Below are 26,272 nucleotides of genomic sequence, written 5' to 3'. Positions count from 1 at the left end.
CCGCGCAGCCCCGGCCCGCCCGTACATAGCGCTGGTAGAACTTGGAGAGCCGCGGCTTGCCGTGGTTGTTGAAGATGAGGATGGCTTTGATCATGGTGGGCCGTGGGGCGGCGGTGGCCGCCGGCCTCGCTGCGCTGAGCCCCTTCTCCTTCCTCCTCCTCGCCTTCCCCCCCCCCCCCCAACCCCCCTCGGAGCGGCGGCGGGTCTCGCGCACCACGTCGCCGGCCCACCGCGTCGGTCAGCGGCGGAACGGCTCCTTCCGCGCGCGTCACCTGACCGGAAGTCGGCCTGCCGCAGCGGACGCGACGCCCTGCGGAGCCGCCTCGCCTGCCGTAACTTCCGCCTCTCCCCCCCCCTTCCCCCGGGGAGTAGCATGGCGGAAGCGGAGGAGAAGCCGCTTGCCTCGCCTCAGAGCGAGGGCCGAGGCGAGGGCGGGGAGGAGGCCCCGGAGGGCGCCGCGGAGGGCGGAGGCGCGGCGGGGGCTGTCGACCCAGCTCCGCCTCCGGCCGGGTCGCCGGGCACCGAGGAGCCCGCCGGCGACGCGAAGAAGAAAAGTATTGGGGCGAGAAGTCACCGGCGGGCGGGCGGGTGGGCGGGCGGGCCTGTGGGACGACGGGCGGGTGCGCTGGCCAATCAGCGTTGGGAGCGGGTGGTCCCGGCCAATGCGCGGGGGAGGGGGCGGGCCGGCGGAGCTAACGACCGCCCCTCTCTGGCAGTTGACGTGCTGCTGAAGGCCGTGGGCGACACCCCCATCATGAAGACCAAGAAGTGGGCGGTGGAGCGGACCCGAACCATCCAGGGCCTCGTTGACTTCATCAAGAAGTTCCTCAAGCTGATGGCCTCCGAGCAGCTGGTAGGTGCGGGCGTACCCTGCTGTTCCAGTGGCGGGGAGCCCCACTCACCCCGGGGCCGGGCTGTCACGGCGTGCAGGGTGGCTGTGGGAACCCAGGGCGCGGCTTTTGGCAGGTAAGCTCGGTGCAGGGGCACCCGAGGAGCTACTGGAGAGAGTCCAGTGGAGGGCTACGAGGATGGTGAGGGGACTGGAGCACAGTCCAGTGAGTTGGGCAGAGAGGAACCTGATGAGGTTCAACAAAGGCAAATGCAGGGTCCTGCACCTGGGGATGAACAACCCCGTGCACCAGTACAGGCTTGGGGCAGACCTGCTAGAGAGCAGCTCTGTGGAGAGGGACCTGGGTGTGCTGGTGGATGACAGGTTGACCAAGAGCCAGCAGTGTGCCCTGGCTGCCAAGAAGGCCAATGGCATCCTGGGGTGCATCAAGAGGAGTGTGGCCAGTAAGTCGAGGGAGGTTCTCCTTCCCCTCTACCCTGCCCTAGTGAGGCCTCATCTGGTGTACTGTGTCCAGTTCTGGGCTCCCCAGTTCAAGAAAGATGAAGAGCTACTGGAGAGAGTCCAGCAGAGGGCTACGAGGATGGTGAGGGGACTGGAGCATCTCTCCTACGAGGAGAGGCTGAGGGAGCTGGGCTTTTTCAGCCTGGAGAAGGCTGAGAGGGGACCTTAGAAATGTTTATAAATATCTGAAGGGTGGGTGTCAGGAGGATGGGGTCAAGCTCTTTTCAGTGGTGTCCAGTGACAGGACAAGGGGCAATGGGCACAAACTGAAGCACAAGAAGTTCCGTCTGAACATGAGGAAGAACTTCTTCCCTCTGAGGGTGACGGAGCACTGGAACAGGCTGCCCAGAGAGGTTGTGGAGTCTCCTTCTGTAGAGATATTCAAGACCCGCCTGGACAAGGTCCTGTGCAGCCTGCTGTAGGTGACCTTGCTTCGGCAGGAGGGTTGGACTAGATGACCCACAGAGGTCCCTTCCAACCCTGACCATGCTGTGATTCTGTGACATCGCAGTGTAACATTGAGATGAACTGCCGCAGCATGGTTTGGGTGTGCTCGGGCGCTCGGCTCCCAGGCTCCACGCTTCTGGTGGTGTCTCCGTTTCTTCTTGCCTGGCGCTGACCTGCAGGGCTGTGTGCATGTTGTGCTGCCATACGTTTCACTGAAAGGTCCATGTTCACGGTGTGACTGTAGAAGTCAGGTATGCAGAAGAAGTCTTTGGGAAAAAGTCTGAAGCGTTTGGGGTTGACTTTCTGAATATTAGTGTCTGTTTCCTTCAGGACTTACTTCTCAAACAGTTTAATTACTGTCATAGGACTGATTTCTGTTTTAAAATGGGTAGCTTGAAAACATTCACTGTTCGGCAGCACATTACCAATACTGTCCATGTATTCCTTCCTGTGAAGCCCAAGTGGTGTTCTGATAACATTGGGAGAGCTGGAACAGATTCAGAAATACAAATGTACTAATTCTGCACTTAGCAGTAAACTCTCCATACACTTCAAAGTTTTCATTTAAGATGTAAATTTAAAGCTAGACTCATTAAAATAGTCATGTGTCACTAAAGTGTAGATGAAATCACTCGTTTCTTGATCTGGAGGCTCTTACTGAAGCACATGGGTGTCAACAGTTTTACTAACCTTCTCCTGCACCTGGAAGTCATAAAGGGTTTCTTTTTCCCAAGGCTTAATATTTCGGAGAAGACTAACAGTTCAGTTATTTACTGTTCATGGATATTCTCAACAGTTTAATTCGTTAGTTTCCATCTCATTATCTCAGGAAAAAAAATATAGGAGCTTGGAGTATGCCGGTGTGGTTTAAGCTTAAGGCTATATTTCAGGAACAAAGCCCTAGGAATTGTATGACTCTTCTTTGGAAATAGCGCAGGATACCCTACTATGCATTGCCATCTCACACTGCAGATCCCAAGGCCCTCTTTGACATTGTGGGTTAGCTACTGTATGTGTGTATACGTTTGGAGCAGGAAGTGAGAAGAATGACTTCAAAAAGAACAAAATAATAATTCTAACATCTGTGACTGCTGTTCTAACTGAGCAAATTTGGAATAGTGGGAATGGTTTGGATACTTGAAATAAGAGCTAGAACTAAACCAGTGAGTTCACTTTGTGCTGCTGTCCAGGAGACTAGTGTGACAACTTGCAGGAGAAGGCAGTCAGCGCGCTTGCTTTGGCTTGGTCTGGTTGGCCAGTCAGAGGTGACTCCTAGAAGTCATGTTGTCCCTCCACAGTGAAGTGAAAATACTGATTTGTGGTATTTTGGTGTGGATTGTAAAGATTATAAATGGTGAACAAAGATTTACCCACCTCTGGCTGCAGAATGTTTCTTCTAAGTAATCTGTGATGAGATCTATGGGAGATCTCCATCTTCTGTTTTCTTTTCTTGCAGTTCATATATGTAAACCAGTCTTTTGCTCCATCTCCAGACCAGGAAGTTGGGACCCTGTATGAGGTGACTTTTGTCTTAAATATCCTTTCCAAATGTGCTTAGCACGATTTGTCAGTACATTTCTCACACTCTAAATCTTTTAGTGCCCCTAGCTATGCTGGTAATATCTTGCATTTAATTACCCTTACCATTCTGTGATTTTGTGATAGTGTAGTTGATGTTCGCAGATCTGTATGAATATGATTTAAAGAGACATGACTTCATACAGTCTCTGGAAATGCATTTCTTCACGCACTGTATGTTGTCATGCCTCCCATTATGACGGCGAGCTTTGTTATCAGTAGCAGTATTCCATGACATAATTAACCTGGTGGGTCAGGTTTTTGTTTGTTTTGCTTCATGTATGTGCTAGCCCATGAATAGTCTAACAGGTCTTGTTTCCTTTTGTTTTCTTGCAGTGTTTTGGAAGTGATGGCAAGCTTGTACTACATTATTGCAAAACGCAGGCATGGGGATGAATCACAAGCAATACAATTGTTTAGGTGTTGCCTTCAAAAATGGAAAAGGGACTCACTTTCTTAAACTCGACCTGTAAAAACACAGAAAGAAGGGTTTTTGCATTTCTGCTTATGACTGTACATTTATAAAAACGATGCAGATGCATAAAGGAAGAGCTACCTAGGCAATCTGATCCTGTAGCTTTTTTTCTGATGTACATCTGAGGTACAGAAAAAAATCTGCATCTGCCATCTGTAGAGTAGAGCTAGCTCTCTTGCTGCTGGGTTCTTCATTGCTGTATCTGAAGGGAAACTATTTCATAGTTGTCTGGAGGACTGGGCAGCTCTGGCACTCTGTATGCTGTACTGAAGATAAAGGTTCCTTTTATTAAAATGGAGGTTTATTGTACGTGTAGCCTGGCATGCAGTTCACTTCTGACATGTTGTACACCTGCTAAGTGCATTCTCATCTTTGTGAAGGCTTCGTCTTGAACATGCATTATCTCATGTCATTTGAAGACTATTTTGATTTTTTTTCTCAATATATAGGTCTTGGTATATAAGCTAATGACTTCACCCTCTGCCTTCATCATGTTGGTGGTGTAAGTACCTCACTTATATGGCACAGCATAATGATAGGTCTCAGAAATGCTTTCCTCCCACCCAAATTGTGTAGTAATTTGTTGTGAAGGCTGAAGGCTTCAGCGGTTGCCAAGGTGTTTCTTCTGGCACTGTTGAATGACTAGCATCATTAGTTGAGTGATGCTACCAGCTGTTGCATCTTTCAGTTAATGAAGAAATAGACATGAGGTGCTCTACTTTATGTATTCTCCTTTTAGCTGCTGTTACTTTCCGGCTTCACCAGCTGCATGTTCCATCAACAAAACAGAAAGCACTTTACATCCTTTGTTGTAACATCAGGATTTTTTTTTTCATTCTGGAGAGGACTTGGTACCTTGACTAGGGTACTGACCTTTGCCTTTATTTATTGGAAGGTTTGGGTGTGGGGAGTGTGTTTTGTGGGTTTATTTTAAATGTGTGTTGTACAATCTTTCATGTTTGTTTAAGCTGTATGAAATTAAATGTTAGCTGTCTGCTTGCAGAGTGTTCTTATGCTGGATGACAGTTTTGGTCCCTGTTGTAATTCACTTTTTCACCACATACAGGCAAGACAGCCTGTGGTAGTTTAAAGCATGCCATTTGTCTTGAGCCATTTGTTGCTGTTACATGTATAAATGGCTCTTACGTGGTCTCTGCAACCTGTGTATCAGATTCTTTCCACCCTCACAGGGCTTCTGGAGAACTAGCACTCAACTCAACTTACTGGTGTTGCTTCAGTTTGCCAGCAGCCTGCGTTTGTGGCACAGTAACACCAGCACAGGCCCGGAATGCTTGCTACGCAATCGCTTGATGTATTTTGCCACTTTTTAAGCGGAAAACCTGGATTCATTGGATTAAGATAACAAGGCACAATCTGTTGTAAGCTTCAAATATTTCATACTTGCGGCTGCTCAGAACCCTGATCTCATGAATCTTTGTCTGTTTAAGAGAGCTGTTGCAGTGGTGAACGCTCTGATCCTGTCTGCTGGAGGAAGTGTCCCACTCGGCCGCTGCAGGGCCAGCGCAGCCACTAGAGGGTACACAAGGACAAAGGTATTTGGATGGGTTTTCCTATATTTTTTTCCCTCCAATCTTTCTCGTAATATGCCCACTTGCCAGCCTTACAAATATAAGTAGTTTGTTCTCCTGTGTGGCAGTATGTTTACCTAAGATAAGCTACTAGTCTGGCCCTCTTTACAGAATCACAGAATGTTCGGAGTTGGAAGGGACCTCTGTGGGTCATCTAGTCCAGCCCCCCTGCCGAAGCAGGGTCACCTACAGCAGGCTGCACAGGACCTTGTCCAGGTGGGTCTTGAATATCTCTACAGAAGGAGACTCCACAACCTCTCTGGGCAGCCTGTTCCAGTGCTCCGTCACCCTCAGAGGGAAAAACTTCTTCCTCATGTTCAGACAGAACTTCCTGTGCCTCAGTTTGTGCCCATTGCCCCTTGTCCTGTCACTGGACACCACTGAAAAGAGCTTGACCCCATCCTCCTGACACCCACCCTTCAGATATTTATAAACATTTCTAAGGTCCCCTCTCAGCCTTCTCCAGGCTGAAAAAGCCCAGCTCCCTGAGCCTTTCCTTGTAGGAGAAATGCTCCAGTCCTCTCACCATCCTCGTAGCCCTCCGCTGGACTCTCTCCAGTAGCTCTTCATCTTTCTTGAACTGGGGAGCCCAGAACTGGACTCAGTACTCCAGATGAGGCCTCACTAGGGCAGGGTAGAGGGGAAGGAGAACCTCCCTTGACCTGCTGGCCACACTCTTCCTAATGCACCCCAGGATGCCATTGGCCTTCTTGGCAGCCAGGGCACACTGCTGGCCCTTGGTCAACCTGTCATCCACCAGCACACCCAGGTCCCTCTCCACAGAGCTGCTCTCTAGCAGGTCCGCCCCAAGCCTGTACTGGTGCATGGGGGACTGTTCTAAAGAATGTTCTATTGGTGCCTTTCACGTCATTTGATCTTAACAAACTACTGATACACAGCAGATGTGCTTTTCAGAAGTGATGCAAGAAGGTTGGTTTGTGTCTATGTGTGGTTTTTTGGGGTTTTTTGTGTTTTGTTGGTTTTTTTTAAAGAAAGCAAATAAAACCCTACTCGGATCTTGAGGTGAAGGAGGACTGTAGGTCATTGTATCTCACCAGGTAATGGTGGAAGGTTGTCCTTCGTGTTGAATCTACAGATAATTTTTATCCTGTGGAGTTAAAATAAATTGTTTGCCTCGATCCCTTTGAAGGTAACAGTCCAGTAGCGTAAAACCCACAGTAATGATTTGATTTTCTTTATTCACCACATGCAGTTTTGTACTTTAGTAACTTAGTCATGCAGATTTGAGTGATTTGTTTCTTTAAGATTCAGCATGTTCCTCGAACAATACTTACTCATTACTGTTTCCGCTAGTATTTTTCTACTCCTAATTTTTCTCCAACCCCAACTAAGCATTTCTTGGCCCCTAGTTTGCCAGTATACAGTGACTACTCACCTGATCAGATCTTGCTTTCTGTTTCCTGAATGCTCCAAGTGGCTGCCTTTATTCTGTTCCTTTCCTTTTAACAACTGCCAGTTCCAGTTCTACTAATTCCCCCCTGTAGCTTCTGTGCCTTCCTTATGGAGAGACTTCTCCTTTTTGCCACTTTTCCCCCATAGTTTTCTACCTTCTCACATCAGGGAGGTAGTCAGTGCTTGTTTATCTCTGGTACCTCCTTAAGGACCATGGGCTCTTTCTGTCTGGAGTCAGTGTGACTGTTTTAAGTGGCACAAACTTGTCCTTGTCCATATTCTTAAATAACAGACTAGACTGCAAACATGTAAAGTAGATAATGTGTCAGATGAACAAATAAATGATTAGGGGCACGTTGCTTGTAGAAATTGCAAAAGACGAAGCTTGCAAAAGACATATTAAATTTCATATTTTAAGAAGTGACAGTAACATCATCTAAAATCATAAATGATCCTGAAATGCTTTGAAATGTATGTACTTATCTCATTAAAGAGACTAATTCCAGTAAATTGGAAACATCAGAAGCTTAAGTAGAACGTGAAATATGTTCTCTGTATTCAGTACGCCTTGAGCACAAGTGTTGATTGTATAGGTTAAGTGACTTCAGTTGCCATAGTGGGAGGAAAAATGATGTGAGAGTAAGGGTTGACCTTTTGGGCAAATCTGTGAGAGTGATACAAGACAGAAAAAAAAAAAGTGTACATTAAGGAGAGTATTGTGTTCCACCCAAAGATGTTACAGTAGTGAGCTGCCAATATTTGTAATGTAGTTTAATTCACTTAAATTTTTGTAATTGAATTAACAGTATAGACAAATCAGAAAAATTTAGTAAATAAACTAATTTTTAAAGATTGAGAAATAAAGATGAGCACTGGAAAGGAAAATTGTTATGCTGGTTTTATGAAAGGCTTAGTAATTCACAACATCCTGATACTAAAAAATGGTGCTGTGCAGAATTCAGTTAATCGTACTTCCAAGGTAACAATCGCCAAGTTCAAGCCCTCTAAATTGGGAGGTATTACTTATCTGAATTATTATTCAGATAATGGTTTAGAGACTAACATTCATTATAAATTTCTAATTTGTAGCTTGAACTAGTCTGAAAAGCACATGGAAAACATGTAGGTGCTAAGTGAAACTGAAGTTTCCTTGGCAGGGGAATGAAAAAATACATAGTCGTGTCACCTATGTGCGTATTGAACACCTGTCAGCTTTACTTCTAAGTCTTGGAAGGATTACTGCCAAGGTATTAACAGGAGATGTGTCTGTGTTAATTAGCCCCACAACATAATCTTGAATGTACTGATCTACAGTTAAATCAAGAATGTACTGATCTACAGTTAAATCAAGGGTGGGGGTGTGTGAAAATTCACACACTCATTCTGCAGACTCCTTAACTCTAAAGCAGCTTCTGTTTATCCATTGCTGTTCGTGCTCATTTTGCAGATCAAATTCTGCTTCTAGTTGCACAAGCTTTTGGCTTACACTGTTCTTGACTATCCTGAAGTCTTCAGTACTCTTCAGGGATGTTGTACAAAGGTTACTCAAGGCATTATCATACTACAATATCGTCGTATTTGGAGATGAGACCAAAAAGGTGGAAATATGCCTTTAGCCCTGGGTTTTTCATAAGGATTATGACTCTATTACAAGCTTGTACAAAATGCCATGTGCATTAAAAAAAACAAAAAGCATTTTCAGCCTTGTTTTCTATCGGATCATCAAGAGAACAAAAACATTCGACAAGAAAGTATGTTAAATGCATTTGTGCTTATTTGTGGAGACCACGCTTCTGGTTTGCTAGCATCCTACTTGCTATGCTCCCAAGGCTAAACATACTAAAATTCAGCATATTTTTCTTGTCCCTGCTTTGCATGTGCTTCAGTAGCTGTAATGCTGTAAGATGTGAGGTGCATCTCACTGTATTTTAGTTAGAAAACTTGCAACTTGATCCCAAAATACCTGTAGAGACAAAAACTCATTTAGAGGTTGTTTCATCCTAAAACAGGTTGTTAAGAAAGGTTGAGTGACTCGCATTATCGAACAAAGAGGGACCAAAATAAGTAGGTTAAAAGCTTAACATTAAGCCAGTCACACTATATCTATGCCACTACACGCAATAGCGCCAGGAGATTTGCTGGGGCACTGTAGCTCGATCATCTGTACAGTTAGTTGGTAGAACAGTTGCTGGCACAGATTTTGGTCTGTGCACAATTGAGGAGTTGTCAAGGCATCGTTTCTTGTGGGCACTTTGGACATAACCAGCCTGTTGTGGAGGTTAAAAGGCAAACAATGTGGATGCAAACCGTTCTTTGCAAGTTGGCCTGTGTGCCAGGGGGAAGTCCTTGGGGTATTTGTTAGTGGATGCACAGTCCAAATTTCAGGTGAGATTTAATATCTTGTATGCACATTGCGAAGAATTAAGCTTTGGGGAGAAAACTATTGTGCCTCTTTAACTGTTTTTTAAATGGTTCTGCAGCTTTGCCTCCATGTGGTTATCAAATGTAAGCTTGCTCTAAATGCCTACCAATAACTAGATTCTGCAACATTTTCTGTAAAGTGTGCAGGGTATAGATGGTGAGGAAGTACCACTTACACATCTCAAATCACACATACCTTTCCTTATTAGAAGTAGATGGCGAACATTAATTAGTAAGATTTTGGAAAAAATACAGGAATCTCAGTGTCCTTGCTCTGTGTCTTCTCATTAAATAATTCCACATGAAAATTATGTGTATGTAAAAATATCAATTTAATGGAGTGAATATAGAGTTAAAATATAATTATATAATTACCTAGAATGCTTAACCATAAAAAAAAAGAGGTTTGAGATACATGTTCTAATTGCAAAAATCAGTACATGATGTTAAAGCAGACAAAAATGTCTCCCTCAAACCCAGATTTGTAACAGAACTAATAACCCTAGCAACTCTTGGGAACTAAAACGCATTAAGAGCTCTTCAGCTCTGAAACAGGAAACCTCAAAGAAGAGAAGGGCTCTAAACAGAAAACTAAACAGTAAATGTTGTCAGTGCAGAGAAGACTAGCCAGTGCTTCAGCTTTCTCATCTAAATAACACAAATTGAAAGAAATGGAAACTTATTTTCAAGTGTTTTTCTCACAGAAAGAAATGTCAATATTTTGTATTTTATTTATAACACATGCATAGTGTACTAACCTCCCACCAAAAGTAGATCAACTTGATTTCTTCCCAGAGTCCTTTCTGTGCTGTGTGGTTTAATCCCTCATAGCTCTTCAGTGCGGTTTATTTTTTCCCTTCAGCAGTACACAAGCTGTTTAGTAGTTGCTGGCTTTTTTCAGTGTATGGCATGACTTAGCATGTGCTGCCCTCATTTCACTCATTGATTATTGCATTTTGTAGCCTGATGATGTTTCACTGCATGGTCTGTGTTTGATGTGATTTGTTCTAAGGCTTTTTTCTGGTGAATCTCCGTGCAAGCAGCAGGTTCTCATGCAAAACCTGTTGTGTACTGAGGGATCAATCTCACTTTCTAGCTTACATGACTGAGGAACAGCTGCAGTGCTGTTCCACAGCCCCAGAAGGAGTCATCCCGGTTGGATGTAGGGCTCCATAATCATTTAGCTTCATCTTCCAGATGAGAGTTTGGGAACTGCTGCTTTAGATGGTACATTGCTTCCAAATACCAATCTGAGTGACAAACATTTACTTACATTTCCTCCTGATTACAACCCAAAAGGTCTCTTCTGTGGAACTGGCATCTTTCCAGGAGTTCAAAGAACTTCATCTGAAATAGAAGAACTAGGCAGAACTCTAGGCCTCATAGACTGAGGCACTTCAGGTTTTCAGATGCAAAACACAGTCCTTAGAACATACAATACTTAAAGGAAAGGGCAGCAACCCTTTTGAATGCTTTGTGACTACACAACTGCAATGTTGTATTTCAGTAAGGTGAGTTTCCTTGGCGCAGGTTATTAACCTTTTATCTGTGTTATGATCTGTTCTCTGCTATTAAGCCTCCTCAGAGAGGTACTGCTGTTGGGTTACGTCGCTGAAAAACTTGCTGTACAGCTGCAGATCCAGATCTTCTAAAAAAAGCCCTCTGTACAAACATAAGGAAACTTAGGTGAACAGAGACTTAACAGCGTTGGCAAAGGGGTGAAAGTCGTAGCATCTGGAGGAAGAGATGTAAATACTCATTTTTGGGTTGAAGTGCTGTTGTCTATCTGGGCTAACAGACCAAAGAGACACAGTATAGTTGTTTCCCGCAACAGTCTGAGGATTCAGACACCTTGGATCCCACTTTCGACTTGCCCACAATTTTTATTTGGAAGGACAAGATGCATCATAAAATCTTCAGTCCCAAGCTACATATTCAGGCCTAGTACATGATGCAAAGTGTCTAACACTGGAGTTCATTAGTTCCATCAATCTTAATTGAAGATTTTCCTCAATAAGTCAGGAGAAAAACCCTGAGCTGCACCCTAGCAGGAGATGAGGTGCCAGTATATGGTCAGGCACTTCAGCTAGTAAGTCTCTCTTGGAGTTAGACATGGTGTCTGATGATAGCTTGCAGTGCTTACACCTGTCTTTTGGATAATAGTTGAATGGTTGGGCATTTGTCCATAAAGCAAAGTTTCTGTGGTTAAAGCCCAAACTCTCGTTTTCCTCGACAAGGCTTTAACTGTCAGGGTATCAGCAGGAAGGGTTTGTTCGTTTGCTCTCTGCCTCTCAGGGAAGTTGTGTCATGAAGAGCGCAAGAACGGTTCGCTTTCTGTGTGAACTGTCTGAGGTTCTGTGCTTTTCGTAAGGGCTGCATGATGTGAAGTGCAGGAAAAGGACTTAGACCTTTATGCTTCTTTGCTGAAGCTACATGCTTGCTCTTTCTCCGTAGCCCAAAGAATAGATATCCACTTAAGGGACTGTGGTATTTGAACACAGGAGTGTGAAGTACCCACGTGTCATCCTATGGATGTCATAGCATCATACAGATTCAGGAGAGCCAAATGTGATCACGTATCTCCTCCAAGAAATACCAAGGTGTGCCATCATTAAGCAAAGCTCCATAGCTCATTTATCAGAGAAACACGATAGGAGACCCTGATTACAGGCACTAGCAAATGTATTTCTTGCAGAATTATTTATAGGGAATGTAGTACTAAGTACCTGCTAATCACAAAAAGCCAAACACTGAGAGAACTGGTGCTACTCAAACACAGGGTGAGAGGCCTAATTTGAGAGTCATGTTGGTACAGCAGAGTTCTGATCAAAAATTATTCTTTCGGAAGTTTTTTAACCTTTGGTGTGTGACTACCCATGATACCATTACCAGTGTGCAGTCCAGCTCCTGAGGAACTGAACACCGGATACCTAGATGTGAATCACTGTGCCATTTGCCTCAGCTTTGGACTTATTTTTCAAATAAGCTTAAAGTAATTGGTTTTGAAAGGGACCTAGGTTTTTTGCTATAAAATTGAAAGTTACAACATCCTGTACACTTGTTGGAATAAAGCCTCCCACGGAATGAGTGTTATTCTATAATAATACAACAGCTGGGAAATATGTGCAATAGTTAATTTCTACAGGGCCATGAATATATGATTTTCAGAAATAAAAAGAAATGCATAAAATACTATACACTCGTTTATAAGAAACACAACTGAGAGGGTGAAAACAATCCCCAGGCTGTGTGGATAACAATGCTCTCTTTTCTTTTTTTTTCAAATTTTCAGTGACAGATACCCTCGGTGACCGAGGCTGGAATCTGTTAACTGCTGTTTGTGCTCAGATCTTTGTGTCATTTCTGTCAATGGGCTGTTGGCAAAAACACAAGCTGGAGAGCCATAAATATTGTTCGTAGTAATTTTCATGCAATCAAACAATCAGCTCTGACAGAAGTTTTCAGGGTCAACAAGTAATGTTGAAAGATTCAAAATGAAAAAAGCTGTGTAAACACAAATAGGAATAAATAAAAGTATATGATTTTCTATTACTACTAGAGAAATTTAAGTTTTTGGTAATCAAGGAAAAAAATGACAAATTGGTACAGCAATGTAGGTAAGCTATAACAAATAACAGCAGTTTGAAATTGCAATAGATAGATACAGCCTGATCCCTTAGCTGTAACAGAGGAAGTTATAAAATGTCCTTTTGCTTTTACTAGTAGTGTTTAAAGGCATCAGTAGTGATCCCATCAACATTGTGCCAAAGGAATCAAAGTTCTGAGGTTTCTGGGATTAATAGAATCAGCATAATTCGATTTTTTTTCTGGATTTAAATACTAGAATATCACCAAACACAGCTGTACAACTAAGCAGAGAGACATTATAACTCTGGAAAACAATTTAAAACAGGTCTTGAGAATATCAGAATAAAACAAAAAAAAATGTTTGAAAGCTTGTCTCACTGTTCGTGCCACAACCTATTTTGCTGATCCTTACAACAGCTTACTCTGGTAAGATATTTTGTTCCTTTGGGCAGTGTTTCAGACAACCTCCAAAATTACGTGAGTTCTGCCTTTGAAATAAATGGCATAGGGTGTTTTGCACTAATTCTAACTCTTTGCAACCTACAGCAGTTTTAATGGTGCCGATATGGGAATACTCAAGCAAGTACTGAAAAGAAGCGCTACTTGCCCATGCAGTCTTTTGACACCAGCCAATAGCTGAAATGGACTCGAGGCTGATTTCATTAAGAAATAAGGCACTCGTTCTTAAATGTGAGTTTGAACAAGTTGCCCAGGGAAGTGATGTGTTCACTGCCTGCGGTTTTCCCAGGAATACTGGATGTTTTCTTCTTTCACCACACAACGGCTGTTGGTGCCGGTGCTGGGGTATCCTGGTTGCATTGCAGAGATTCAGGATGGTCTTGGGTTCTTTCAGACCTTAAAAAGTCTGCTTGAAAACATCACAGTTCTCCACACACACACATGCACACACAAACACAACTTGTTAAAAAAGCAGCGATAAGGTAGGGTCTGCTTCCTGTGTGCCAGGGGAGCTTCTGGACTGATGCCTGACAATGCACCTACTCAGTACGTTTGTATTTCATTCCAATGCGCTAGGTCCCAGCCCCATTTAAATCTGTGGGAATGTATTCCTGACTGCAGTGGAGCCAGAAATTCATCCAGCCTCTCGAGTTGTAGCTGCAGTATTAACGGTGCTTGTTTTTCTCACACCAGCTTGATGCGCAGGTCAGGAAGAGGGAGGGGAAAGCAGGCGCCCTAGAAAGCCCTGGGTGTAACTGTCTCTGAGGGAAATGGCAAACTGCAGTGTTGTAAGCACCTTTAGGCCTCTGGGCTACAGCAGACCACAGCACCGATCTCTGTGCTTACAGCCCGACAGTCATCGGGCAGACCCTAAATAGCTGGAAAAGAAAAGATGGATTTTTTAGAACAGAATTCTATGACGCGTAGAGAATTCCATTGCCAGAATTCATGGCTAATAACACGCTGTTAACAGCTGAACCGGAAAAGCAGGCGGCTGGCGTGGCACCTGCTTGCTCCACAGCCTGTGTATCGGTTTGCCAGACTGAGGAGTGCGAGGATGGCCTGTCACCTCAGCCTGGCCTCCTTTGTCCCGTTCACCACATCTGGAGGTGCCACACGGAGTGCTGATGTCTGCAGCAGCCCTAGGTGCGACTGCAGAGTGCAGGGTTTTCGAGGGACGGCAGTTCCAGCGGGCAGGCTGTGTTAATGTCACCCCCACCAGCAATCTTCTGTGAGATTTAGCTGCCGGGGTGTTTTGTTTTGCTTTCAGGTGGAGCATCTATTTGACAGGCTGACCAAGGCGGTGGTGGAGTCACCATCCCTGGAGGTGTTCAAAACACGGGCAGATGTGGCACTTCGGGACATGGTTTAGCAGGCACGGTGGTGGTGTTGAGTGGATGGTTGGACTCGATGGTCTTAGAGGTCTTCTCCAACCTTAATGATTCTGTGATTCTAGGTGTATTTTAGCAAGGCCAGCCTCGGAACAACACCCCTTCGGTGCAGCTTCTCCGCCTGGGAGCCGACGGGGATGGAGATGCCCTCACCAGGAGCCCCGTCAGGGAGAGGGAGCGTCCCGACACCCCCCCCCCGAGACGCTTTTTTTTTGACGGGGGACGTGCCCCCGCCCGGTGCGGCCGGAGGGTCGGCGGAACCCGTGGGTGCGAGGCTCCGCTCCCAGGGGACGGGGGAACGGCTGCCCGGGGCCCGCCCGCCGCCGCCCGGCCCCTCCGCCCGCCGGGGCGGTGGTAGGCTCCGCCGTGCCTCCCGGCGCATAAAGGCAGGCGGCGGGGACCGTCCGAAGTGAGACGGAGGAAGGGGTGGGGGGGGGGGGGGGGCTGGGGGGTTGCTGTGCGTGATGGAGCAGCCGGTGCAAACGGAGATGTGGAAGGAGGCGCGGAGCCTGGAGGAGGTGACCCGCGTCCTCCATCGGATATTCGCCGAGGACAAAGTCAGCGTGGAGGAGGTGCAGGAGCTGATGGAGTCGTACGAGAGCAACCCCGAGGAGTGGATGCGGTACGCCAAATTCGACCAGTACAGGTACGAGACACAGAGCAGCGACCAGACGGTCCCACAGGTGCGGGTCGGCGGGGCCGGACCCGCCAGGGGGCAGGTACCCCCCCCTCCCCCCGGCGGGTCCGGCCCCGCCGACCCGCACCCGAGGGACCTCCGAGGTGTGCAGCGGCTCCTTCAATCCCTTCCCTCTCCGGGGTAACGCAGGTCGAGGGGTTTTATTTTTTGGCTGCTGAGAGGAAGGAAAATACCTGTCAGGGTTTCGAGCTGCTCGTACTTTGCTAACAGCCAGGTTATTCCCCGCCACTGGTGGCTCCCCCGTCTTCAATATAAACACATTTTATCTGAGCGCTTCCTTTAAATATAAAGAAACCTAACCCCCCCCCAAGCTTTTCCTTTCAACCTTGCGACCCTGAAAGTGTCGTTCTGGCTTGACTTCTGCTAGCCTACTTTCACCTCGTGTTGACCGTCCTCCATTCGGAACAAATCACAAAATTTGCAACTTGGGAAACGAAGAATCTGAAAAACAAAAGTGTGCTAACATTAGAAGTATGCACGGCAGCCTTTCCCTTTTTTTTTTTTTGGCTGGCCAGACCTGCTGTACAGAAATAACAGCACTTGAAAAGTTCACTGTAATGTCAGCATTGATTGCTTATAGTCTGACATCACAGGAAAAATATGTGTACCTAATATACACACAGATCGTGGATGTGTTAAGAGGCAGCATATAGATATACATGCTGTGCTTTGATGGTAATTCTTTGTGAGCATCCTATCTTGAGTAAAATAGAGTGGTTTCATGGGGAAACTAATTAAAAAACATTCGGCTGGCATCAGCACGCTTTCTCTGTGTCCCTGCTTGCATCTTTTAGGCGAGAGTGAGGTGTCCTGTCATCAGCGCAAGTATTTGCTTTACTTGGCAAAGTAAAGTGCAAACAGTCATGACTAAAGCTCAAATGAAATCAGAAGGTCCCGCTGGGTTACTTGCACCCTAACAGCTAGACGCACCAACGCCAAATCAGAAGAGCCCCCCTACGGAAACGTAACGTATAGAGCAAAACCCCAGTCCTTTCTCTAGTGAACTGTTCAATATAACGAGACGAGCGGCAGCTCGAGGGAGGCTTGCAGGAGAGTACATGGAAACAAACAAAAGATGTTGCTATTAAAAGACCTTTTCAAGCCCCGAAAGCAAATCACAGTCTCGAACACACATGTTGACAAAAAGCCTGTAGAAGCAAGACTGTAAGCTAGCACGTGAAAGATTTTTTTAAGAAATTTTGCTCTCAGAAACTTTGTTTAGAAGTAGGTACTGGCAGAAGTTACCCCACAGGTGTTTTATCTACACACGAATGCTAGAGTACAAGACACAGAACTTTCAGGAACAGAGTTGGAGGACCACGTACAGAAAGGCTGACATCTTATTTCTTTGGTTTTTTGGCTGTGTACGAATGAGCACTGCGTAACAGAAGGAAAGCCAAGAATATCTGAAAATGAACTGCAGAGGAATGTAACCATGTATTTTTCTTGTTTCAGTGCAGTCCTCTGTTTCTAATTATAAGCCAGCTGCTGAAGTGACTTCATTCAATAGCTATTTTGATTTGATCCTGTCTACCACTCTTGTCTCGGACTCGCAGTTCCCAAGCTCCAATCATCTACGCGATTCAGAAGCAATAGGATTGTAAAATATTAAATATGTGCGTTTTTTTCTTCCCAGAGGAAGAGTTCTTACAAAAAAAAAGAAGCTTAAAAATACAATTTCATTTTTTTCCAAGTAAAACTTGGCTTTCAAGAGAAAGAATAAAAAGGATTTTTATGTCACAAGCTTCCTTCATACATCTGTTTGTATAATTTTGTCTTTTATAGGCGTATCAGTACAGTAAAAAGCAAACACTTTGTATTTCAGGTATACAAGAAATCTTGTGGACAATGGAAATGGAAAGTTCAACTTGATGATCTTGTGCTGGGGTGAAGGGCATGGCAGGTTCGTATCCAAAGACTACGGTTTTAGCAAACAGATATAAAGCCACCGTATCTTTTGCTGTCACACAAAAAGAGAAGAATAATCATCAGCCCTTTGTGAGCTATCATAAAGTGTCTGGAAACTAAGCAGTGCAGAGATCCTATTGGTGCAGCAGTGCTGAATGTTTGCTGTGTCTTTTGGAAGTTCGTACCTCATGGGCATTCTTAGAGCACTCTTTTAAAAATGCTCTGTTTATCTACCAAATCGGTCAGAGGAAGTTTTTGGTCCCAGAGATAGAGCAGGTACTGTGGGCAGGATGGATTGAACAGAGCCTGTTCAACCTGTCCCATACAACAGACCCATACAACACTTGGTAGCAGAGGCAGGACTTGGTGCATTTTAAATAGTCTGTTTTTTCGTGGTGTTTAGCTCCCGCCTCTGCAACAAGATGAGAAAAGCAGGTCTGGGTTAGGACTGCAGGCTGTGAGCAGGGAGCCCCTTTCCAGGAGTACTTGGCTTTCTTTACGTTCACGCATCCCATCTTCTCCCTCAAAGCGGACCACACTGCTGATGTGTCTTCCGGCGCTGTGTACACAGACGGTACGCTGGGTTGCGTAGTCCCACAGACGTGAGGGCATGATCTGTCCCTTGGAGGGTCTTCCACAAAACGTTGGCTGAAACAAATACGGAATAAAAAAAACTCGCAGGTTTTGACTGAAGATGCTCGCATATAAATAGAAAACCTAAGGAGATGTCGGAGTGTTTTTTTGTTTGTTTTAACTGAGTGTGCAGTTGAGCATTTACAGTATTCTTTAGGGGATGCCATTACGCTATGCTCGGAGGGATACAGGAACCAAGCCCAGCACCTCTATTCCTTCTGGGCTATTCCCACAAAGCCTGTAATTTATGTCAAACTGTGTTTGAGTTGGATGAGCATTTGCTAGAGCTGGATTGAGACCACAAGTTGTTTTTGCTTCCTTCATGAGAAGGATCAGATTGTTCTTATGGCTTGTGGAAGGAGCGTGACAACGTGGCATTTGTGAACTGTTCTGTGCCTGAAGCAAGCTTGTCTCTCTTGGCATCTCAGTTTGTAAGAAGCCCTGACATTTGTTTACTGAAAACAGTAACGTCCAAGTACCACGTTTTTCACAGAAACTCATTAGCACTGTACTTCCAGGAGGGTCAAATTCTCCTTTCTCCCCCTTCTTCTTCGCCCCCGATGGGTGGAGAGCTCTCCCTTTGTCCTAATCCCGTTGACTTCTGTAACAGTTAGTCCTCTAATTAAAAAAAAAAACAAACAAAAAAACAAACAAACAAACAAAAAAAAACCCCAACAATAAAGCCAAAACTAAACTGCATATCCAGCCCAGATGTCTCCAAGCATAGCAATTAAAACATGCTTCGGACAAGGAGACAGATCCAGCAGGCAAACAAATCGTACCAGATCCTGCTGCTTTGTTCATGGTTTGCCAAACTGGTGAAATTAACAGCTTACTGTAGCTGGTTCTACTTAGTACTGTCAGAGTGAGCGGTGCAGCATTTTTTCTTGAACAAATGCCTGTGCACCCCAGTAGTAAAGAGACCATAGAAATTAAGCAGAAGTAGCTCACTTCTCGTATGTTTCGGCAGTGAGCATGGTGGATCTGCAAATGTCAGGTATACTTGCACGTTTCTACCAGCCTCTGCCTGGGGTCACAGTGGGAAGCATTGGTTTTTTTTCTTGGCCCACAAGAGTTTTTTGTGTTATGAAGAATTTTTCTGTCCTCTTCCTTTCTCCAGACTTCCTTTGTATTTCTCTGTGGCAAAGTCATAGATTGATCAGTATCTGACTGTTCTCGAAGTCCTGCTGTATGTGATCTTACCTCAGTACATTTCTAAAGTAGCAGTTTTAAGCAGGCGTACCTTACTTGCTGTGAATGTTTTTTTTTTTCAGAAGAATTTTTGTGCGTGACCCATGGGCAATGGCATTTCATATGCTATGCCATCTGTCCTGTTTGCAGTGCTGAAATCAAATATGTATATCACACTGACTTTGGTTATTCTTTTTATATATATAGCAGCATCCATGATCACACTGACTCACACTGCTTTATGAAGATCCTCCAGGGAAATCTAAAGGAGACTCTGTTTGAATGGCCTGAGAAAAAAGGGAATGGTGAAATGACGAAGAAATCGGAACGAGTTTTGAGGGAAAATCAATGTGCCTACATTAATGGTAAGCTGTTAAGCTTGTTTTGACAACTACCATCCATGAGTCTTATTCCTAACTGAGGAGTTCATCTGCTTCATAGTATCCCACCTTTAACGGTATAAACCAAGGGGCTTTATGCACAGTTTAAGAAGGCGGCTTTCTAGATTCTGCACAAACCTGTATTTAGATTCAGTAAAATAAACAACAAAAAAAGTCCTCTTAATTCTAAGACATTGCAGCAATTGCTTGATACTTAAATAAGCTGGGTATGTCCCCCCGACCAAGGAGCCTTCAGCACTGTGTCCTTAATGACTACCTGAAATTGCTTGCAAACATAGACCTTCAATAGTATTTTGTGAGAAATAAGTGAACTAAAGACTAGATAGCTTAATCGGCTTCATTTTCTCAATGAAATGATCCTTTTGGTCAGTCATGTAAATCCTAGGTCAAAAGTGTAAAAGCTGTCTATGGAATGAACTGACCAGGCAGGAGCAGAGACCCCCGATCCTCAGTGCTACTTCTTGTCTGAATCAACAAAAAACTGTAGTGCTGAAGTGCAGCGCCAGCAGAGTTGAAATGCTTAAGTCTACCCAATCCAGGAAAAAATTGCCAGACTCCACAGATGCTGAGGGACAACTAAGTCTCCACCAGTAAGGCTCCCTATGCACCTAAATTCATGCCATGACAGGTATCTGTACCTACCACCACTTTCTGCTAATGCTGGAGTCCGTCCTGGAGTGGCCAGCTGGGGGTAACTTATTCTGATGCTGTGAAAGACATTGCACATCATGCTGGACAGCAATGAGTTCAGCAGAACAACAGCAAAGCGTCGAACCAGGGGGCCGTCTGCCTTTTATCTGATGAGTGAAAAACTGGAGCATGCACCTTGTGGGGCTGAGCTTGGGAACTCCCCAGCTGGAGGGAGCCTCGTGCTGGGTTATGGACTGAGCCAGGGAGAGGGCGCTGGGGAGGAAAGACTAGTGCTCTTCAGCCCTCTGTTGAGGGTATGCCACACGAAATGGAAACACAAAATCTGTAGGACAGGAAATGCAAGAAGGAGCATGACACACCTGCTGATGCTCCCGTGGCAGCAACATGGGTTCTCAGGCTCAGTCAGTTTTCCTACCTGTGCTTTTTTTCCGGTGCAAGCACTTGCACCCTGTGTGCATCTGACCCAAAGCTTCCTTGGTCATTTTAAGCAAATTTGGTGTCCAGTTCTCTGAGGCAGTTTGGATCTTTGCCATGTTTCGTAACAGATGTTCTGGTTTAAAAGAAACGGATAAAACAAGTGGAAGGAAAACACTGACAGTGTGTTGATTGCCTTAATTACTTCAATAGCGAGTGACCTTCATGTTTCTATTGCGTGCTTCTTGGTTGCCCTTGTACTTTATTTTTAAAGTTAGAACCCACTAAACAGTGTTTATTGGAGTCTCCCATTAGTTGAGCACAGATTTAGGACTTTTTCCCCCGTATGTCCTCTATTTGGATAAACTGTGTTGACGACACTTAGGGCTTACAGTTCAAATGTATTAGAGTTAAGAGTGTACTCATGATTCTCAGGGTATCATGCCTATATTGCACAATACAGGTCTAGGTATTATATAACGTATTAATTCAAGTACAAAGGCCTGAGTTGTTTTTACAGCAGGGTCATAAATTTAAATTCAAGGTCTCTTTTAAGCAACTCAAAAACTCCACTGAAGTGTAGAATGGAAATGGTTTGGTTTGTATATGTGATTCTTCTTGCGTTACATTTTTACATAGTAGCTCGATTTCAGCTCCACTGTCGCAGAAAATGCCATTACTTCATTAGCAACCCTGCAACAGACAGTGCCTTGTTTTATTACGTGTTCAGTTATGCTTGCTATTCAGTTAAGTCTGGAAGTATGCCAGTCACTACTAATTCGTCACCTTAGTCAAAAGAGCAGACAAATGAAAAGCCTGTTCTCCAAACTAATAAACTGGAAGGATTCATTAGGCAACAGATGCCTAACAGTAGAAGACAGCTGTATCTCTGTCCAAAAGTGCATGCCCCAAATGCTCATAGCTGACTTTGAATGTGGCCAATATTCTTGTTACCAGGCTAAGAATTAGCAATACAAAAGCTTTTTCCCTGTAAAATGTCTTGCTAATTTTTAGAAACACAAACCATCATGCTTCTGGAGCATCTACAACAACAGCATCTCCTAGGACAGTAAATAACCGTGAAGTCCTTTGGGAACAATAGCTAGAAAATTACTGATAGCATGGCCTTCTCTGAGTTTCTCTGGATTTCTGTTGGCCTTTATCCTGTAGCAGATAATCCAGAAGTTGCAAGAAGTGTGGAAGGCAATGACGTATTTTGAGTTACCAGTGTATCTAGGAGTCTGTGCTAGAGAACAGCAGTCAAAATCCCTGTACCGAGTTAGTCATTGCCCAGAGAAGCGCAGGCATGCCTAGCTGGCTTGCTCACAAGTTTCAGTTTAGAAAGCATTTTTGCAGGCTCCTGAGATATCGTTGTATCTTCCCGCTAACACAACCTCTCGTCTCATGCCCTCACTGGTGTAGACTCCATTGGCCTGCACCGCGTGGAGAACATAAGCCACACAGAGTCTGCTGTTAGCCTGCATTTGTACAGTCCACCCTTCGACAGCTGTAACACCTTTGACCAGAGGACTGGACACAAGCACAAAGTCAAGATGACCTTCTACAGCCAGTTTGGAGAGAGGACTCTCTGCGTAAGTACGAGACAGTGTGCTCCCCGCCCGGCCTGGGGCCCTGAGCCCCTGCGGGGCATCCCTGCCTAGGACCATGGTAAAACCTGTTTCCAAATACTACTGGAGTCATTCATTTGCACTTCCCTGTGTGTGGAGTTCCCTGCTTTGTAGCTTGCCTCCCCTTCATCAGCACGAGATTGGTTCCCAGCAGAGAAGAGGATTAGTGAGAATTTTGCTACTAGCTAAGCATCTTCGGGCAGCAAATGATGGTAAATGCAACCTAGTCAATGGAAAACTGTGAAATAGCTACATTGGTTTGGCCCGCTTCAGTCAAGTGTAATATTTCCTGCTACAAAGCATCACATTTCAAGTCAATTGTTTTAAACCTTGTAGCTTATTGTAAAGTAAAGAAGTCTTTAATAAACTTAATGTAATTCTTTAAAATCAACACTTTAACACAGAAAGACTTGCTCTGACAGTGAGAGTAGGCTGGTTGGCTGTTGTCTCATTCTTGTGCAATGGCATGAGATTTTATTTGGATAGAAAAGAAATCTTAAGATCAGCTTTGGGCGACCAAGCTAGGACATCTGGGAGAGTTTAATAGGGTTCCTTTTAGTGCTCTTCCATGCGTTGGGAAACATAACTGCTTATACGAGAAGAAAAGACAGATTCTTGATGTTCAGCCACAAAGGTTCAAAGACTGTTTGGTTTTGTTAGATACAGAACACTTTCACTGAAGCCAGAAATTCAGTGCTCAGGAGTTTCCTGGAGTGAGCCCTTAGTAAGATCCAGTTAAAGTTTTATATAATCAATGAGTACCATGTAAATTATTTCTTTGAAGCTTGTCACATTACATGATTACAACTTTACCAAACAGCTGAAACACAAACTTTGACCTTCCTGAGTTTTAAAGGTTCTTGAGAAAGTAAACTCAAATTTATAATTCAGATTTTAAAGGTAATTAACATGGAAAATTGTTGAACAAAATTCACGCAAGAATTCAGTGTTTGCTTGCTTTCTTTTTGTTTTAATTGTTTATCGAATATGAAGTATGTAAGACAGCAAGCGAGACTACCTGTTTTGAATTGGACTATTTTCCTATTCTTGATCTGTAACCATCTGGCAGTGTTTGTACCTTTTGTGGGAAACTGGATCTGGCTTACAGGAGAGAGGTAAATCTTAATCATTGGTTCTCTGTCATCAATTCCTCTAAATAGAATTCCAGTAAGGGCGAAAGTGGTAGCAAGTCTGGGCCATCCATCTGCCTGAAATGACTTCATGCTACAAAAAACTTCTCGTCTCCGTGAGGATTTCTGGAAAGCTGACTGGAAAATCAAACTTTCTTGTACCTACCAGATCTCAAAAGGATGTAGGAAGACAGAGAGCTAGAAGTTAAAAATACCAAGAGAGTAATGTAAAGTATACTTGTGTATCTTTTATGAGCGAGAAGATCTGCCTAGCTAAAGCACATTCTGTACTTCCTCTTTGTCTTAAATTTTTCTGCAGCTAAAACACACAGGTAAATCCATAGGGGCTTCTGGCAATGATGAAATCTTAATTAACTAACTCTACAGTAAATACATAATAAGTTATATAGGGCTAATAATTAAAATAGTGTGCAGTATGTCCAAGGACTTGCCTGTGGAAGTAACTGTTTACACAGTTCAGGTACAAACCATGAGAATACTGACATGGAAGTTCACTGAGGGAAAAGTGATTTTTGTCTTGGGTGTCAAAGCACATCAGTTCCTGCTGCCAGGAGTTTTGCTGGGGGAGATGGTTTCTCTTTGCAACTTTTCTTCCAAGCTGGACTTTCAAGCAGTTTCTGTCAAAATGGAGCAGAGTACTGGGGAGAGACGACAACCCAGAGGAGGAAGCCCTCCTCAGCTGTCCCTTCTGCCATGGGCTTGCTTGTGGTCACACAGAGCCGATGGATGGTGTGATTTTGTCCGGTGCACAGTGCCCACTATAAAACTCTGGCAACGAGTCCTGAAAATAAATGCGCTGAGTGTTTCAAGATGCTGTGCTGCTCTGGGAATAAAGGGCCATGCGGAGAACATGAAGCAGGCAGTGACTGTCTCTTTCCTTTGAAATATCAACCTCTCCTCTTTCCTTTTAGGCCACAGCAGTGCCGCAGGAGAACAACTGAGAAGCACCAGCACGCGTTTGCATAAGACCTGCTGAATGTTTAACCAGGGACAGACGACTCGCATGGCTAAGGCCGACAGCCAGCTGTATGTCTATACCTTGTACACAGGAGTACACTAGGGCAGCTTCCAGGCCACTCGCAGTTTCCCCGAGCAAATGCCAGTTATGGGACACTAAGCTAACTAGTGCCATAAACTACTTCAGAGGTTAGATGCCTTTTCTTAGGCTTCTGTCAGAATTAAGTAGTTTGTTTTCTGATTCTAGGCTCCTCTTAATTCCTCTTCTGATAGCACACTGAGAATATCAGAAATAGGTTTTTTAAACATTGTCTGACACTACTTAATAAGCCTACATGTATGTATGCTCTCAGTGTAATTAATAACTATGTAAACATCTAAGCTTCCAGTCACTTGTACCTAGGGGTAGTACACTAGATAGAATTAACAGCAAGTTTTTTGTTTTGTTTTGTTGTTGTTTATTAAGTCTTCTAGGTTTTGTGCTCTGGGCAATTTTGACAGTTTTGTGCATTTTTTACTTTTTGTTTTTTTACAATTTCATTTGTCAGATCTTGTTTTAAATAGGAGCAGCGAAATGCTTCATGCACAATGATCTTCAAACTGATTGGGCAGAGATTTGTTTTTTTTAATAAGACTAATCATACTTAATTCAGCTAATGTCCAGTTTCCAAAGTATTCTGTATAGCTACTGAAGAAGGTAACTGAAATAAAACTGGTTTCGTGCACAGATTTCAAAGTTTTCAGCCTTTTTCTCCTGGTAACTCGTCACACTTGACCAAAATCCACGTTCGTCCTGAACATCTAAGTCTTTTTCAAGCAATACACTGTTAGAAAAGGCTTTAAAAAGTTGGAAGTATTTCAAATATTCAGAGAATCCTGATCCCAATTAAGTTGGTGGGAGTTCTGCTGTTGAGTTCACCGGTGCTTAGTTTTATCCTCCAGATTTAGTTACAAGGAAAGAATGATCTTGAAAAAAGTTAACTCTAATTAAACATATCAAAATCAGCAAAGCTGCCCGCACTGAGGCTATCACATTCATTCAATGCAGCTAATAACGTAAGACAAGTAGAGAATGCGTAGCAAGTCTTCTAGTCTTGCAGGTGACTGCTGGTTATTCAGGCAGAAGTTTAACAGTATCCTTTTTAGATGAGTTACATATTTCTCTCCACATTGAGAAGCCTAGAAAATACTTACCTTATGAGACTCTGTTTCCAGGGAGGCTGTGTCAAACTTCCAGAAAAAGTTTGAGCAGTGTAACAGTTTTTTAATGAATCTATGCCCTTGGGCTGCAGTTACTCCTTGAAGGCCAGTGGGAAAGCAGTAGGTGCTTTGCAATATTATTTTTCTTTTTCTTTTTTTTTTTTTTTGGGGGGGGGGAAGGAGAGGAGGAAGGAAGGAAGAAAGAAAGGGGGCATAGAAGGTGAAGAAGAAAAATGAAAAGATAGAGCAGGCCTAAAGGCAAAAGAACAGAGATAAGCATCGGCAGTATGTGGGGACTGTCTGCAAGAGGTGGACCTGGAGGCTGTGCTAAACGTGCAGCCCAAAAACGGAAGAAGCATTAGAAGCAATGACACTGCAGGCGTAAAGAATCCCCTTGTGCTTTTGCTGGGCTCCAGCGCACCCCAGCATTTAGCCTGTTTCTTTCTCATTCACGAGGAACCAATTCATGAAATACCTTGTCAAGCCAGATGTTGGGCTTGATCATCTTAATTTGTCATGGCTCAGATTGTTGTGAGAGAGTCACAGCAGCAGAGATGAGCTGAGGTTGGCAGTCCAGCTGCCCTGCTCACGCATGGTCACCTAGGGCAGGTTGCTCACGGCTATGTCCAGTTCAGTTTTGAGTACTGCCAAGGATGGAGGCACCACAGCCTCTCTGGGCAAAGTCTTCCAGTGTTTGACCACCCTCACTGTGAAAAAGCCTTTTGTTTA

The 26,272-nt window shown here is 44.3% G+C and overlaps 3 protein-coding genes across 5 annotated transcripts in view; 2 read left to right on the top strand and 1 right to left on the bottom strand.

Moving 5' to 3' along the window:
• AP3S1 (adaptor related protein complex 3 subunit sigma 1) overlaps positions 1-179 on the bottom strand; it is a 33,929-nt gene extending 33,750 nt beyond the window's left edge. Inside the window, exon 1 of one of the 2 annotated variants that reach the window (XM_075411789.1) lies at positions 26-179. In XM_075411789.1, coding sequence (XP_075267904.1) covers positions 26-94 — 69 coding nt within the window. In that variant the 5' untranslated portion in view covers positions 95-179. The remainder of the gene's footprint in view (positions 1-25) is intronic. The other variant, XM_075411787.1, reaches the window with a different exon arrangement.
• Positions 180-337: 158 nt separating this feature from the next.
• On the top strand, positions 338-4,166 carry ATG12 (autophagy related 12). The gene is made up of 4 exons (XM_075411790.1): positions 338-554; positions 717-853; positions 3,255-3,317; positions 3,713-4,166. Exons 1-4 carry the CDS (start codon positions 374-376, stop codon positions 3,770-3,772), a joined length of 441 nt encoding a protein of 146 aa, XP_075267905.1. The 5' UTR covers positions 338-373; the 3' UTR covers positions 3,773-4,166.
• A 10,978-nt stretch (positions 4,167-15,144) lies between these two features.
• CDO1 (cysteine dioxygenase type 1) lies at positions 15,145-25,072 on the top strand. Of its 2 annotated transcripts, XM_075411786.1 has the most exons (6): positions 15,145-15,358; positions 17,235-17,312; positions 19,349-19,506; positions 22,030-22,199; positions 23,685-23,697; positions 24,298-25,072. In XM_075411786.1, the coding sequence occupies exons 1-6, from the start codon at positions 15,177-15,179 to the stop codon at positions 24,360-24,362; spliced, it is 666 nt and encodes a 221-aa protein (XP_075267901.1). In that variant the 5' UTR covers positions 15,145-15,176; the 3' UTR covers positions 24,363-25,072. The 2 variants fall into 2 exon arrangements, with proteins under 2 accessions (XP_075267901.1, XP_075267900.1); XM_075411785.1 differs by lacking the exon at positions 23,685-23,697 and having other exon boundaries at positions 15,146-15,358.
• The last annotated feature ends 1,200 nt before the right edge of the window (positions 25,073-26,272 follow it).

The sequence above is a fragment of the Opisthocomus hoazin genome, chromosome Z (assembly GCF_030867145.1).
Source record: "Opisthocomus hoazin isolate bOpiHoa1 chromosome Z, bOpiHoa1.hap1, whole genome shotgun sequence".
NCBI classification, from domain to species: domain Eukaryota; kingdom Metazoa; phylum Chordata; class Aves; order Opisthocomiformes; family Opisthocomidae; genus Opisthocomus; species Opisthocomus hoazin.
The sequence above is the reverse complement of the archived record's forward strand: the minus strand, read 5'-3'. Positions and strand labels throughout refer to the sequence as shown.

What these genes read in the sequence shown, in the direction of transcription:
- ATG12 (XM_075411790.1), top strand. Translation starts at nt 374, where the DNA reads ATGGCGGAAGCGGAGGAGAAGCCGCTTGCCTCGCCTCAGAGCGAGGGC. An exon ending in TGATGGCCTCCGAGCAGCTG is followed by an intron (nt 854 to 3,254) that starts GTAGGTGCGGGC and finishes CTTTTCTTGCAG; the next exon opens with TTCATATATGTAAACCAGTC. An exon ending in AAGTTGGGACCCTGTATGAG is followed by an intron (nt 3,318 to 3,712) that starts GTGACTTTTGTC and finishes GTTTTCTTGCAG; the next exon opens with TGTTTTGGAAGTGATGGCAA.
- CDO1 (XM_075411786.1), top strand. Translation starts at nt 15,177, where the DNA reads ATGGAGCAGCCGGTGCAAACGGAGATGTGGAAGGAGGCGCGGAGCCTG. An exon ending in TGGGGTGAAGGGCATGGCAG is followed by an intron (nt 17,313 to 19,348) that starts GTTCGTATCCAA and finishes TTATATATATAG; the next exon opens with CAGCATCCATGATCACACTG. An exon ending in TCAATGTGCCTACATTAATG is followed by an intron (nt 19,507 to 22,029) that starts GTAAGCTGTTAA and finishes TCACTGGTGTAG; the next exon opens with ACTCCATTGGCCTGCACCGC.